Raw genomic sequence first — 15,391 nt, 5'->3', positions numbered from 1 at the left:
TGCACTTACCCTGAAGGTTGCCAGCCAGGATTCTCGTTCAACATCAACATGGTAGGACCTGGACACCACTCTGGCAAGGATGGAGACGAGGGCAGCTGCTCTCGTAGCAAGGACACAGAGGAGGCCGCTCCACGCGATCGGCTCCGTCACGATGGCAAGCGCTACATCACAGAGGGAGAAGTAAGGAATATGAGATATCATCGACCTCTCTCTGATCACCTCCTCAACAAGTATGTGAGTCAATATAGCCAACGCCGACGATCCAGTGACGATGATGATAGAGACCGTCTGGCTAGGGACACCAGGAGACATCGTCGGCATGATCGCGATGAGGAGGAGTACGAGCGCCGTGCCAAGGAAAAATCGAGGGAGCAAGACGACGAGGATAGGCCTTTGGGACTGCCCCTTCTTCGGACAACTGCTGGGATTCAGGAATGAGCCGATTGCCTACAATCGGTAATCGCACGAATGTAGACAGAAGAGGAAGGATGCAGCTAACGTGTCCGTGTTCAAACGTCTAGGGCCTCTCCCACCTCGGAACAAGCACGCTGAGTCCCCTCGGGTGGAAGATCTCGAGGATTTGGGAGACGATGATGAAGAAGAAGAAGAAGACAGGTACCACCGGCCAAGGTGGTGCCCTGATGGACTCAGCCGTTCCCAAAAGCGTAGGGTTCAGCGACTGCGCGGCTTGGAGGAAGCCGAAAGGTTATACCTGCACACGCTAAGGAAGGCGCGGCCTGATCTGGCCGCGAAGATCCAGCGAACCCTGGATGAAGAGGGTCGACCACAAAAAATGGAGTGGCGCCCCAAGCAAAGGAAAGCCGATGATGAAACATCGGCTGGCACAAACATGGTGTTCATCCTTCCTACGGAGTTCAGTGCTCCAGGATTAGACGAGGCACCTGTGGCACAACTTGACTGTGGCCCACGGCCGGTTATCTTTGAGAAGCCACGAGAAAGAAGCTACAGACATCTGAAGGCCCTGTACTTGCGAGGTTATATCGATGGGAGGCCTGTCAACAAGATGCTGGTGGACACCGGAGCGGCAGTCAACATTATGCCATACTCTATGCTACGTCGGTTGGGACGCTCTAGCTCGGATCTGATCAAGACCAACGTGACATTGAGCAATTTCAACGGCCAAGCGTCTGACGCACAAGGTGTTCTGAACGTGGATCTGACCGTAGGAAGGAAAACCATCCCTACGACGTTCTTCATCGTCGATAGCAAGAGCACCTATGCTGTTCTGCTAGGAAGAGATTGGATCCACGCCAACTGTTGCATTCCCTCCACGATGCACCAATGCGTAATACAGTGGGATGGAGATGAAGTAGAGGTCGTCCAGGCCGATGACTCAGCCGAGATTTCAACGGCTGGCATGAACGCTTGGGAAACAGCAGGCCAAGAGCCACTCTCAGGTATCAATTTGGACGACTGCGAGCGCATCGACGTGACGAAGAACGGGGTTAGGCTGGTCCTATCCACCGGCCTGACCGTGTAGCAAGAACCAACCTATGGACAGACGTGGCGAGGCCGATCCTTGGGATCGGCCCCAAAGATATATGGAGGGACATTGCAAAACCTTCATTGAGCGCTTCGATCAATATGGAGGCCGATTCCAGCAATCGGCCAAAATTATCCTCGCCGCATGTTCTGCTTGTGTTCAACATCGATCTACTGGGCAGTGGTTTTACGTCGGCTGATGAGTTAGGTAAAATCAACACTGGTCCTACCGGAGCCGACGTGCAAATACAGTGCCTTGGCTAACTACAGAGCCGATATCTGCAGTTACCTGACAGATTCGGCTCGGGGGGCACCTAATCAGATGAACATGTGCAGATGAACATGTGTGCAGAGAAATGTTGGGGGCCGATAGTAAAAAATCGGCCAGTAAAAAAAAATCATCATCATCACCATATATAGCCGATGCGCGGACATCGACTTTAGAACTAAGAAACAAAGCCGATGCACAGCCATCGACTCTAGTACACTTACACAGGATCTACCAGCTGCGTGTTCAAGACACGGATTTCGACCAGGTCAGTTTCAGTTTAGCTGTGGGGCCTTCTGTTTCCTCGAGGGAGTGAACAATGAGCCGATTTTGGTGCCTGAACCTTTTCTTCGAGGACTTCCAACCCTTTGCGCCAGTTCAGCAGTACTGTCAGAAGCATCAGTTTTGGCATACAAGGCAGCCCTTTGCTCTTTAAGCCGTTGATACTTCATCTACAATATCGGCTTTCAAAGGAAGAAAGGTGATCGGCTCTGGTGCATCTACCGTCGGCTCGGCTGAGTTGGCCACTTTCTCAGCTACGCTCGAATGACTAGGACCTCTGCATGATGGCTATCTCAATTGCCTGAGTTCAAGGCCCTTTGTCCGATCTGTGCATCCTCACTGATATTCTCGCCTTGATTAAGGCTCGGGGGCCAGCTGGCCTGGTAGATGCTCTGTTTTTAGAAGCCGATTGGGGTGCCATCGGCTGATCCTGCGTCGCAACCATCTTCAAAAATAGTGAATTCTTGCAGAAGAGGATCACTGGAGCTGGTGGGAGAAATTTAAGGGCTCTCTGGAAAACTCTACATTATCCACCAGATCTCAAGGACATCAGCTGAAGAATTGAAGGATGGTTTGTGAAGGACTGATGCGTTGCTATCGGCTCATTAAGCATTGGCTAAGTGGATAAATCGGCAAAATCAGTATGAGGGGAAATCGGCTAAATTGGCTCAAGGGAAATCGGCAAAATCAAATTGGGGAAATTCTTCATTGATAAGCAAGATTTCTTACATAAAGAGCTGATTGCTCTCAAAAGGAAGTACTAGGGGATACATTGCCCCGTCTACTACTACTGATCCTATGCTAATGATCCTATCTATGGGCCGTCGCTGCCCTCGTCGTCGCCGTCGTCGCCGCTGTCGGCGCTACTTCCGGCGGGCTCGTCGTCGCTGCTCCAGCGGCCGCCGACCGGGCCTTCATTGTCCTCATCCTCCTCGTCAGCGTCGTCGTCATCGCTGTCGAAGTCGCTGAGGTTCCCCGGCCAGGGACAGAAGCGCTTGGCCGGCGGTTCGTCGGAGGAGGTGTCATCCTCCTCCTCTTCCTTCTCCTCCTCCTCCTCCTCGGGGGAGGTGAAGTCATCGCAGGAGAAGCGATCGTCATCGCTCTCCTCCTCCGTTTCCCCATCGGCGAGGAAGCGGAGGTCACTTTCCCCGTCGGTCGAGGACTTGTCGTCCTCAGACCAGACGGAGAAGTCGTGACTAGACTCCTCCCCGGCTTCGATGGCGCGGCGGATGTTGGCCGCGTGGGCCTCCTCCGGGTTCTGCTCCGGCGTCGGCTCGCGGGAAGAGGAGGACTGGGTGGAAAGATCCGATGAAGCAGAGGAGGAAGAAGACATGGTGGCGCAGGAGGGCTTTTGGAGTGCTAATGCAAAGGGGATGCGGAAGCGAACTGTTTGGAGCGGTTAAATAAAAGGGGATATAGTGGAAATTCAATGCCACAGCAGTTTCCGAGGAAGTGATGCTTAACAAAAAAAAAACTGCCAGGTCACGCGGAGAAGTTGAGAAGGCAAGGCATCATGATAAAGGATACTGCGACGGTTCTGCCACGACATGACCCGACGAAGAAAAGCAGAGTGTTTTTGGAATTATCAATTCCAAAACCAGGGGGCATGTGTTATCACCAGAATTTGACCGAGTCAGAGGTAGGCCGCGATCAAGATGGGCTTGAAGATTATATATGGAAGAATATATGTGAATCGGCCTTATATGCAAAGTTTGGACTAGTTGGCCCGTGTATCTGTAATATAGTAGGATACGTATCGATTAGTTAGAGTTTGTCTCGTGCACGGTTGGGATTATTCCCACGTTAGAAAGTCGACGGACTATAAATATGTATCTAGGGTTTATGGAATAAACAACAATCACGTTCACCACAAACCAGCGCATCGCCAACTCCCTTGTCTCGAGGGTTTCTTCCGGGTAAGCATCATGTTGCCTAGATCGCATCTTGCGATCTAGGCAGTACAAGTTTATTCATCGTTCATGCGTTGCTCGTACTGAAGCCTTTTTTATGGCGAGCAACGTAGTTATCTTAGATGTGTTAGGGTTAGCATTGTTCTTCGTATCATATGCTATCGTCGTGCAACCCTTAGACATCTAGCCGCCCTTACGCCTATCTTAGGCGTAGGGGCGGCACCCCGCTTGATCATTATTTAGTAGATCCGATCCGTTATGGTTGCTCCTTGTTCTTCAAGGATTAGTTTAATATCTGCATAGTTAGGCCTTACAAAGGGTTGGAGGATCCAGCGGCGCGTAGGGTGTAGTTTGCTAGTCCTAGACGGGATGTTCCGGGGATCAACCTCGCGTTGGTTTTTAGGCCCTGTCTAGGATCGGCTTACGATCATCGTGCGCGGCCGCGAGGCCCAATCACGAGTAGGATGTTCCGATTATGCGGTGAAAACCCTAAATCGTCGTAGATCGTGTTAGCTTTATCTTGATCAAGCAGGACCACCATATATTCGTACACCTCGTGCGAATCATGGGTGGATCGGCTCTTTGAGCCGATTCACAGGACAACCTGAGAGCCGATCGAGGCTCGTATTTAATGTTTACGTGTATGCCATGCAGGAAACTAAGCGAGGCATCTCCATCACCTTCCTGACCAGGTATAGGTCAGGTGGCACGCCCTTGCACCAGCATCGGACGTGCGTGCCGGAGTCTTTGCGGGCCGTCGCTCGGAGGGACCAGGGCCAGCCGCAGCCCTAAGTTGCTCCCGGCTCTCCTGTGTTGCCCGTCGTTGCTCGCCGGTGGGTTTCTGACAGCAACAGGCTAATAATAACCGCAGCACGCACACGCGGCTAATAATAACAGAAGTGCACGCAGCTCGCACGCGGCTAGTAAGTCGGCTATTATTATAACGTGTCTTCCCCTCGGCCTCTAATTTCCTCCTCATCCTATCCCCAAGAGCCAACCCTAACAGCCGCAAGCTGACCGCCAACCACCCTCCCTCGTCGTCGACGACCGCCCGCGGCCACGTCCGCGCCATCTTCCCCGCCCGCGCTCAGGTTCAGTATGTGTTGTCCGGCCATGTGGATTTAATTTGTTGTATATTTGATTTGTTTGCTATTATGTATATTTAATTTGTTTGCTACTGTGCTATGTAGATTTAATTTGTTGTATATTTGATATTTTTGCTACTATGTAGATTTAATTTGTTGTATATTTGATTTGTTTGCTACTATGTAGATTTAATTTGTTGTATATTTGATTTGTTTTGTACTATATATATTTAATTTGTTGTATATTTGATTTGTTTGCTACTATGTAGAAATAATTTGTTGTATATTTAATTTATTTGCTACTATGTAGATTTAATTTGTTGTATATTTGATTTGTTTGCTATTATATTTAGATTGTGTATAATATATTTGTAATGGCTGATGATTAGTTTTTTGGCAGTGATCATGGGATGGTGTCAGCGAGCTTTGTCATATGCACAAATACAAATCTTGTGCATCGTATTTGGCTCGCTGACCCCATCCTTGTGGTTTTCTGGGTCTAATATATACATGAGGCCTTATTTCAAGTTAATTTTTGTGTTCAATAGATTAGTATTCTATAGTATCCTATAATTGTTAACATATAGAGCAAATGGATTCTTATTGGCAGTGGTGCGCAGACTATGGATAGTATAGGTGCAAGGATAAAAAGTTTTATATTCTTTTCGAGGAGGATTATAAAACTATGTCGGTATGTTTTACCCTAATTAGTTAGTTTGTTCATATATATAGTTGCATTCACTTATATCTTTAATCTAATTGTTGTTTCTTCCATAATTGTATTTAGGGTATCCTGTGCAGTGTAAGGCGTGACTTCATGAAGCACATATATAGAAACATTAACCATTTGGGAATATTTGAAGTTGTCATCCAGCAGAACACACTATCCACACCGGACATGATCTTGTTGTTGAAGTCACCAATGAGGCGAATCGAACAAATTTCCACGGGCGTAGTTGGAAGGAGATGATAGAATGCTACGGGATGGAGCCAGGGACTAAGTTATATTTCTACTTGAATGGCTTATGCAGGGAGACCTTCTTCCACTACAAATAGCGGAAGGACGCCTCCTCATCTGATAATGATTTCCGCCATCCAAGGGATTCCGACGGGGTTGTTGTTTATTACCCACCCATGGAGCCGGAGCCGGGTCGGGGGAGTGATTTGGTCACTTGGCTATTGTGCTCATTGTATATAATGACTTGGTCGCTAGCTTGGTAGGCTTTAGCTAGTGTAATGATTGGATTACTATATTATGCTCAATGCATGTAATGACTTGACCACTTGCGATGACTCTCTAGTGTTATTAATGATTTGATCACTTGGCTATTATATATTTGTGTTCTGCAACTTGATGTGTAAATCAGGCGGATAGGCCAGAAGCAATATGCAGCGACGCAGATGCGGAATACTAGTCGCGTGTCGGCGGCACGCTGCTAGAAAACTTAGTGGCAGCGGTCGCCGAGCGCACATGACGGGTACTGAAAGTACTAGCCGTGTGCTAGCCCCGCAGGCGACTAGTAGCTAATACCACTGGGGAGTTTCCAGTCGAAGGGCACCACCCGCGGCTAGTAGCCCAAATTGGCATGCCACAGGTAGGTTCTTTTCCTACTAGTGGGGGTAGGATGTACGTGTGTGCATTAATAGAAGTGAGTATATATGCATGTGTGTGAGCGTCTATGTTTGTAGTGTGTTTCTCAAATAGAAAAGGGAAAATGGGGAGAGCAGGAGCAACGGAGCGAAATTCGATTTTTTTTTTAGGGTAGAGCAAAATTTACATGAGGTAGAGCGAAATAATTGAATTTTTTTGTGAACTCTCCGCCTCTTTATTAAAAGTTACTACTGTTTACATATCTCGTGCAAATGCCATCGGTGGAAACTGAAGCCATACGCTCCGTACCCTAAGAGCATCTCCAACAGGCGCACTAAAAATCGGCGTGTTAAACCTCCCTTCCGCTGCGCTGTAAACGGATGGCGCGCGCTGGGCCGAAATTTGCCCCACCGAATGCTCCAAAATGCAGCGCGTGCGCGGGCGGTAAAATTGGTCCTCCGCCGGACGCGCCATTATGCAGCGCGGGATCGCGCGAACGGCTAGTTTGGTCCTATTTGGTTTGAAACAAATCAAAAAAATCAAATAAAAGATGAAAATTTAACTGGAAATTACGAAATATATTAAAAGTTCGACGGGCACTGACATTTTATTTAAACTATCCTAAATCTACTCGGAGTCCTCCCAGTCGAAGTCCGACGATCCGCTGGTCAGAGTATTGTTGGAGACCGGAGTGGTCGTCCACTCGAAGGAGGAGGAGGAGGAGGAGGGGATGTTCTTCTCCTCCGCCCTCCTCGCCCTCCGCGCCGCCTTCTCTGCCCTCTCCGCCTTCCTCACCACCGACTCAGCCCGGCGCTTCTCGCGGTCGGTCTTCTTCTTTGTCGCTGCCTTCGCCTTCTGCTCCTTCTTCTGAGCGTAGAACGCCTCCATCGCGGCGACATCCTCCAGGAACGCGCACACCCACTCGAAGCGGAGGCGCTCGTCCTGCTCCGCGATGCGCAGGCGCTGCTCGAGCTCGCGGTTGCGCCGCTGCTGCTCGCTCGTGACGGCCGGCGATGGCGGCGCGAGCATCTCCGCCTGCTCGTGTGTCCAGACTTCGTCGAAATTCATGTGGCGGCTGGGGCGGCCGAGGCGCCAGGCGGCGGCGTCGTAGGCGCGCGCCGCCTCGTGCGCCGTGTCGAAGGTGTCGAGGCGGATGCGCTCCTCGCCGGAGCGGATCTCGGCGTCGAAGCATCCGCTCGGCCGCGTGCGGACGCCATGGTAGCCGGAGGAGGAGTGGCGGCGCGGAGGCATGGTCGTCGGAGACGGAGCGTCGACGCGGGCGCGGCGTGAGAGGCAGAGCGACAAGAGGAGGGACGCGGAGGAGAAGCGACACGCGGCGAAGAGTGAAAGTTCAGGATGGTTGGGTTTGCGCCCGCGTGACGTTTTATAGCGCGCGCGCCGGCCGAAGCGGCAACTTTCCCGCGCGGGGTAGCGGAAAAGTGCGGACGCGGTTAAAAAATTAGCGCGCGCCCTTTTTCCGCGCGTCCGCCGGATGTTCGCGCGGATGCTCACGCGCGCCAAACAAGCGGTTTTTTTTGCGCGCACGGGTTTTGTCGCGCCTGTTGGAAATGCTCTAAATGAATGGAACTTCTGGCTAGCCTGTTTGCATCAACATTCGCATGAACAAGTTCAACCTTCTCAAAGGACGTGGTCCTTGCTTTGATAAGAGCCCCAGCTTTCCCCTCCAACGCCTCCTCGAACATGGATTTTGACAATGCAAGGGAGTAGGGTCCTCGTATCGATCTGATCTGAATGAATCAGTCTTTCTACAGAGATAAATTTGTATCTATTAGGCAAGATGATAGCAACTTAGCAAGTTCTAACTTCTGTCTCGGTAGGACATAGATTTTTATTATTGTGAAATTCATAAATGAAAATGAAGCACCACATTGCTGCAATCCGTTGGCAGTCTAAACCTCCTAATTAGCAGGTCGGTCAGATGCAACAGCTAGCCCTTATCTACATGTCATAGCTTCTAGAGTCTCCGGGTCTGTGATCCCAAACAAAACCACCAAGGACGCAACCAAAAAGGTTCATCTGCATCGCGGTCCACCGCTGTGATAGCTGACTTCGCTGAATTCTTGGGTTGCAGCATCAACATTAACTTTCTCCATGCTCGCCGGTGACGGGATCCAAGCTAGCCCTCTGGTGTCTTTTGCCCGCACCATAGTCTGTACTGGTGCAATCAAGTGCATGTTTGAAAGAAACCTTTCGACAAAATAGTTTGTCAATAGCGGACTTTGGTAAATCCCTTCGTGAATTGCCTTCCACCTTGCGTGCCACAGGGCCCATAGAGTGACAAACACCCTAGTTAAATCACCATGTGGTAGGGATTTGATCACCGTCGCTAGCCACGCCTTCGCGTTGTGCTCATGGATATTGCCAATCAGGTCGGTGATTTCATCCGGTGCTAAAGCCCATACAGATCGTGCCATGTTGCACTCCAAGAGAGAGTGCCTCCACGAGTCCCCCCCCCCCAGATTGTGCAGCTCCGTTGCGGCGCCATGTTCCTATGATGCAGAACATCGATCGTCGGGAGAGACCGTCGTGCAAGTGTCCATCGAAAGACCCTGATCTTTGACGGAACGTGCACTTTCCAGAGCGATGTCCATTCTTTTTCTGCATCTCGTACCCCCGACGAGCCATGCTGTTCTTCTTTCTCGTGTGTCAACAATTACGCAAAAAAAAAACAATTATGTAATATGCCAACCTGACTGCGAACACTCCACTCCTATCATAGTGCCAGGCCCAAAAGTCATCTTGTCGCCTTGTGCTGAGAGGAATACTCAGGATTAAATCCCTATCCATCAGCAAGAAAAAGGTCTGCAACTTCTGCCTATTCCAGGCCACAGTTTGTACATCTATGAGTTCACTGACTACTTGAGGTGATTCGGCATGTATACAAGCAATTGGGCGAAGTAATCCATCGTGTGGCAACCAATTGGTATTCCAAATACTTGTACTTTCTCCTGTTCCAATTCTTCTGATCAGCCCTTGCTTGAGTACCGCTCTACCATCACAGATTGAATGCCAGATCCGAGATGGCGATGTACCCACTTGTGCATCCAGGAAATCACAGTCCGGGAAATAGACCGCTTTAAGTATTCTTGCACTCAACGAACTAGGATCATGTAAAACATGCCATGCCTGGCGTGCAAGAAGTGCCAGGTTGAAAAGCTCAATATCCCTAAATCCGAGGCCTCCAAGGTACTTTGGCTTCGTCATGTCTTCCCAAGAAACCCAACATGTTTTCTGTTGTTCGTCCTTGCTCCCCCACCAAAAATTAAGGAGAAGGTTGTTTATATGATGGCACAAGCCCCTAGGGAGCCGAAAGCAAGACATCAAATAATTCGGTATAGCCTGAGCCACAACTTTGATGAGCACTTCCTCACCAGCTGCCGACAACATCTCAATCCAACCTTGGACTCTCTTCTGAAATCGATCTTTGAGGTACTTGAAAGCTCCATTAATTGAGGCTCCCACATCAGTTGACATATCCAAGTATTCTTCACTCAAGGAGACATTATGAACATTCACAATCTCCATGATCTCTTGCCTAACAAGATTTTGGCATCCTTTCGCAAAACGGATAGATGATTTATCCAAGTTCACTCGTTGTCTAGAAGCATTGCAGTATAGTTGTAATGCATCCTCACCTCCTCAGCACTCTCCCTATTAGCTTTGAAAATCAGCAGGTTGTCATCCGCAAACAGTAAGTGACTAACCAGGCCGATGGCGCCACTTTAATGCCACTTATGGAAATTCTTGATTTTTTTTTTTTGAGGGGGAGGGAAATTCTTGATGAACCCAGAAACACAAACGAGCAGTGGCTGCACTTTCTTCCTGGGCTTGCAGCCGCTCCCTTTCTCTGGGTTTCTACTCGGGGCCGAAATATTTCATACCCATAAGCTACCTCTACCAGTCTATCAAATCGCATAGGCCCATATGGCCCATTACCCAGTCTGCTCTACAAGCCTAGGACTGCGAGTAAATAAATGGAAGCGAGCGAGCGAACACTCTTCCTCGATCCCCACCACTTCACACCCGCCCAGAAAACCAACGCCCCTCCGAGCCGGCAGCCGAGAGCAGCAACCCCAGCTTGGCCGCTGCCGTCTCCCGCCGGCGGACGGCCGCGTCGCCGGGCATGGCCGGGCAGCCGCCGCAGAACCCGGAGGACGACTTCCTCGACCAGTTCTTCTCCCTCACCAACTCCCTCTCCGCCGGCGGCCGCCCCTCCGGCGACCAGCCCTTCTCCCTCGACCTCAGCCTCGACGCGGCGGCGGACGCCTCCGGGGGCAGGGGAGGCATCGGAGACGATGCCGACAAGGGGGTGAGTGAGCCTCCCTCTCCACTTTCCCCCTTTATATTCTTCGCCTTTAATTTGCGCTGGCCGAGCTGAACCTGAGAGCGCGTGTGCCGTGCTAGGCTTATCGCCCGCCTCTGCAGGACCGGGACGCCGTGCAGCTCCCCGGCCTCTTCCCGCCGGTCTTCGGCGGTGGCTTGCAACCGCCGCACCTTCGCCCCACCCATCCTCCCCAGGTATATATACCTTTCTGCAGACAGGTTATGTCGGGTTTCAGTTTGAATTTCGTGCTAATTGTACCGTATCTTGTTTTGGATTTCAGATGTTCCACGCGCAGCAGTCGAAGCAGGGTGGATCAGCCGGTGGGCCGCAGCCTCCGGCGCCGAGGCCCAAGGTGCGAGCGCGTCGAGGCCAGGCGACCGATCCCCACAGCATAGCAGAGAGGGTAATCAAATTCATTAAACTACATACCCCGTAGCTCAGGGCATTTGGATATACTATTTTATACCGTGGCCTGCATAAAGCCACTACACTACCATGCACCCATGCTGTTTTCAACGGGATCAGGTGTTGGATTTTGGTGTGAAAGTATAACATGGGTTAATTCGACTCAATTGGATTGGTGTCCCCTAAGAGCCTTGCTCGATATGTACCTGTTTTTCATGAACAGTGTAAGTCTGATTAAGCAATCAGCGGCGGGATTTTCATATTATTTTTTTCACTTGCTGGGCAAATCATCACATGCTTTCAAAACCAGTGTTGAGTTAGCTAGATGATGTTTAGACATTTGGCAGATGCATTTGGCATTTTTCTCTAAGGCTCACGAAGTCACAATTGCCATGTGGTTGTACTACATGGGATGTCCCCTATCTTTGATGATTATTTTGTCATGTAATCCTGTTAGGCACTGAATGTTCTCTAGTTTCATATAGCTACAGAATACTGCTGCTTTATGGCAGGCTTCATTCTTTGGACTTGCTTATCATGTTTCTAGCAGTTGTAGAACTGTGTTTTGCTGTTGTTGCCAAGTTTTATATTTATATAAATGTTTTCTTACTATTTTCATTCCTGTTAGGTGCTTGTTTATTCAGCAGTATTTTAAACCATGTTGTTTCAATGCAGCTAAGAAGAGAGAGAATAGCGGAAAGGATGAGGGCCCTACAGGAATTGGTCCCCAATACAAACAAGGTAATCATGTTAGTAGTATACTTGAAGATGTTATTATATAGGTAAAGACTTCTACGGTTCACATGCCTGCCATTGACACTTGACAGAATTTCAGCAAGTTGTCTCAGGTCATGATGTGCTGATAACATTATATTATTATATGCGCTTCTTTTCTTGGCCAATAACTTTTCGTCTTAGAAAATATTATAATCCATCACGCTGAGACCAGTATGGCACCTTCTGAGATAATCATGTGTGTAGCTGATAATTATATATCAATAAAAGAAGAAGAATGATTGTGTAATAGCCACATGCGGAGTTTTAGTTGTTACCATGTAACATCAAAGTATATAATTTTAAGAACTGTAACTGCAAATTATGACGACTAAAACATTTCTGATTCTTTCTTTTTAACTACATGCAGACAGATAGGGCAGCAATGCTAGATGAGATCCTAGATTATGTGAAGTTCCTTAGGCTTCAAGTGAAGGTAAGGTCCATGTGCTATTATATATGAAGTTATGAACCATCAACCATCATTGTGTTTTCACTTGTTTGATAGAACCTTGATGTTGTGATGTTAGGTTTTAAGCATGAGCAGATTGGGTGGTGCTGGTGCTGTCGCGCAGCTGGTTGCTGACATTCCACTTTCAGTTAAGGTAAAAAAATACTACAAACTGACTATTGGCCAATATACATTGAGCACTTTTGCCTTCTTCAGTTTTTTTACTGCAATTCAGTTAAGTTAGGCTTGATAGTTATCTCAAGTTTCTCCTGAGTTTTTTCTCTCTTCTGTATCCATATTCAGAAACAAGGCATCACCATATTAGCATTAAAACTTTGTCTGTTAAAAACATAGAGCTGGCTGCTGTTGTGCGTGCGTCTGTATGTCACTTACCAATTTTCTTGTTGTGTATGTCCTTGAAATGTTTTTCATTGTTCTCTTCCCCTTGCTCTTTTCCTCTGTGTCGTCCTGTCTTTCCTATATCACTGATTGGCACTTATGGCTTCATCAAATGGAGTATCCATTTGTATCTTAGTTTTTTATACTGAGCATTGCTATCCAAATACAATATAAGTATTAGTTTTTCCCTGCGATAACCATCCCACTTTCCTAACTAAAAAATTCGTTATCAACATCTATTTTATTGAATTCCTCTCTTTCTTCCTTCTAGGCGAATTCAGTACCTTATTTCCATTTCTTGAATTTTCATTCATTTCACCATCTATTTGTCGTTGCGAGTGAAACTCATTTGTCCATTAGCTTCATGATAGTTATACATACTGTGCATCATTCTTTCTTGAACAATCGTACCTTGACTTGAAGAATAAATTTGGAAGTCCTTTTCCATCTCGACATACATACATTGTCATATCTTTTGGTTGTTGAAATGTATCTTGCTTTAATTTCGTTAGGGGGAAGCAAGCGATAGTGGAACCAAACAGCAGATTTGGGAAAAGTGGTCAACGGATGGCACAGAAAAGCAGGTAGCAAAGCTAATGGACGAGGACATCGGTGCCGCAATGCAATTTCTCCAATCCAAGGCACTCTGCATGATGCCAATCTCTCTTGCCATGGCAATCTATGACACACAACATTCACAAGATGGCCAACCAGTGAAGCCTGAACCGAATGCTACTTCCTAGTATAGTAACAGCAACTGTAACACGCATCTCTGCAGCTGCTAGTAGCCACCAACCTATCAAAGTGTAAGATAAAACAGCTCGTTTTGGTTCACTAACAAGGAGGCAAGAAAAGACCTATAAGATCCTCTCCACTCAAAGTTGTACCGATGGTATATGATGTCACCTACCCCTTTCCATCTTTTGTTCAAAGGTGCTTTAATCTCAAGGATATGGTAAGCAATAACCTGATCATGCTCCTACATCTTCCAATACCCCTATGAGTGTGAGTGATGGAGAGAGCTACAAAAGAGTCTTGCATGCTCTCATATTGTTTCTTTCTTTTCGGGTCTGTAGTGCACTAGCCATACACTTTGTGGTGGGGGCTGCTTTTTCGGTAGTGGGTGTTTGGACTAATCAAAAAGAGATTGATTGATGTATGCGTGTGTCTGCAACCTGCACAAACGGTTGACGAAATTTGAACACGAGATGGAATGGGAGGTGGTGTTGATGGTGATGTTCCTTCTCATCTTCATTTCTCCATAGTGGAGACGGAGGCTTTGGTCAATTGAGGCTGAGCGTGCGTTAATCCGCTTGCTAGTGGGTCTGCTATCTATGTGCACTACTTTTCTTTATTATCTCTGTTGAGTCATACTCTTGATAAGAACTGCCATATAAAGTTTTCTCTTCTATTGTTGATTAGCCCATGAAAAGTATTGTTTCTATAATTATCTACCTCCCCAGATTTGTTTTGCCAACTTATGTGTGGGGAACAGCTGTTTTGCTGTGCTGTTCACTGCCGTAATCGCAAGGTTTCTGAGTTTGTGGACTATTGAGAATCTACAGCCTGGACAATGGAATGATATTGTGTGATTTGTTTGTTTGCATCATTACATGTGACTGTAAATATTTCACTGTGTAGATATGCGCTTGCGTGTTGCTACAACTTTCATGTTGTTTTGCAGAGACTATACACGACTTTAGTAGTACCTGGCCAAGTTTCTTTCTCTTTGTTGGACAAAAGCCAAATTCTCCTTTTTCATGTTGGTTAGAAAAGATCTTTAGGGACCCTGGTTGTCTGCTTTCCATTGAAGGAAATTTACCCAGGATCTTGTTTTTAAAAAGTTCTCTCGTTCGGCACAATTGCTTAGCTGGAAACTTATTCTACTTGAAAGGGACTTCTGCGCTTCTATTTCTACCAGGCTGAAATACCGGTTTTCAGTCAAAATTGTTACTTTCATATTGCTTCTGTTGGAGTGCTATGCATTTGGCCAGCATTTGTTTGCAGATTATTTGTTATTGGGGTGTATTGCAGAAAACAGTTTCCCAGGTTAGTGGTCTTTGGTGATCTATTTATTCTGATTATAATTATTAGACCAAGTAATAATACACCTTCTAATCCTCTATCAACATTTATCTGTTATGTTGTACAGCAGTCCTTTGTCTTGACTCCTGAATCTATAAGGTGCTCATATCTTGCACTTGGACACTTGGCTTGACAGAGAATTGCTTTTCTTCTAGTACATCATACTGAAGAAAGAATGAAACTTCTGTCAGAGTTGTGTAGATACAGCGCTGACTATGCAGTATATCGGGTTTCCGGTAGTTTCATGTTTGACGTGCTACATGTGTTTTTCTCTCCATACAATATGTTATATC

At 47.5% G+C, this 15,391-nt stretch overlaps 1 protein-coding gene and 1 long non-coding RNA gene across 3 annotated transcripts; both read left to right on the top strand.

Moving 5' to 3' along the window:
* Positions 1-4,954: 4,954 nt before the first annotated feature.
* Positions 4,955-6,382, top strand: LOC127348348 (uncharacterized). The gene is made up of 3 exons (XR_007879749.1): positions 4,955-5,054; positions 5,636-5,739; positions 5,836-6,382. It is a non-coding gene; the product is annotated as an uncharacterized lncRNA (long non-coding RNA).
* Positions 6,383-10,652: 4,270 nt separating this feature from the next.
* On the top strand, positions 10,653-13,979 carry LOC127292383 (transcription factor UNE12). 2 transcript variants are annotated; one of them, XM_051321763.2, is made up of 7 exons: positions 10,653-10,969; positions 11,086-11,178; positions 11,265-11,387; positions 12,065-12,130; positions 12,534-12,599; positions 12,694-12,768; positions 13,526-13,979. In XM_051321763.2, exons 1-7 carry the CDS (start codon positions 10,784-10,786, stop codon positions 13,754-13,756), a joined length of 840 nt encoding a protein of 279 aa, XP_051177723.1. In that variant the 5' UTR covers positions 10,653-10,783; the 3' UTR covers positions 13,757-13,979. The 2 variants fall into 2 exon arrangements, with proteins under 2 accessions (XP_051177723.1, XP_051177722.1); XM_051321762.2 differs by having other exon boundaries at positions 10,654-10,969; positions 11,065-11,178.
* The last annotated feature ends 1,412 nt before the right edge of the window (positions 13,980-15,391 follow it).

This window comes from Lolium perenne, chromosome 4 (genome assembly GCF_019359855.2).
Source record: "Lolium perenne isolate Kyuss_39 chromosome 4, Kyuss_2.0, whole genome shotgun sequence".
In the NCBI taxonomy this organism is placed as follows: domain Eukaryota; kingdom Viridiplantae; phylum Streptophyta; class Magnoliopsida; order Poales; family Poaceae; genus Lolium; species Lolium perenne.
Note: the sequence above shows the minus strand (reverse complement) of the source record. Positions and strands in the feature narration are given on the sequence as shown.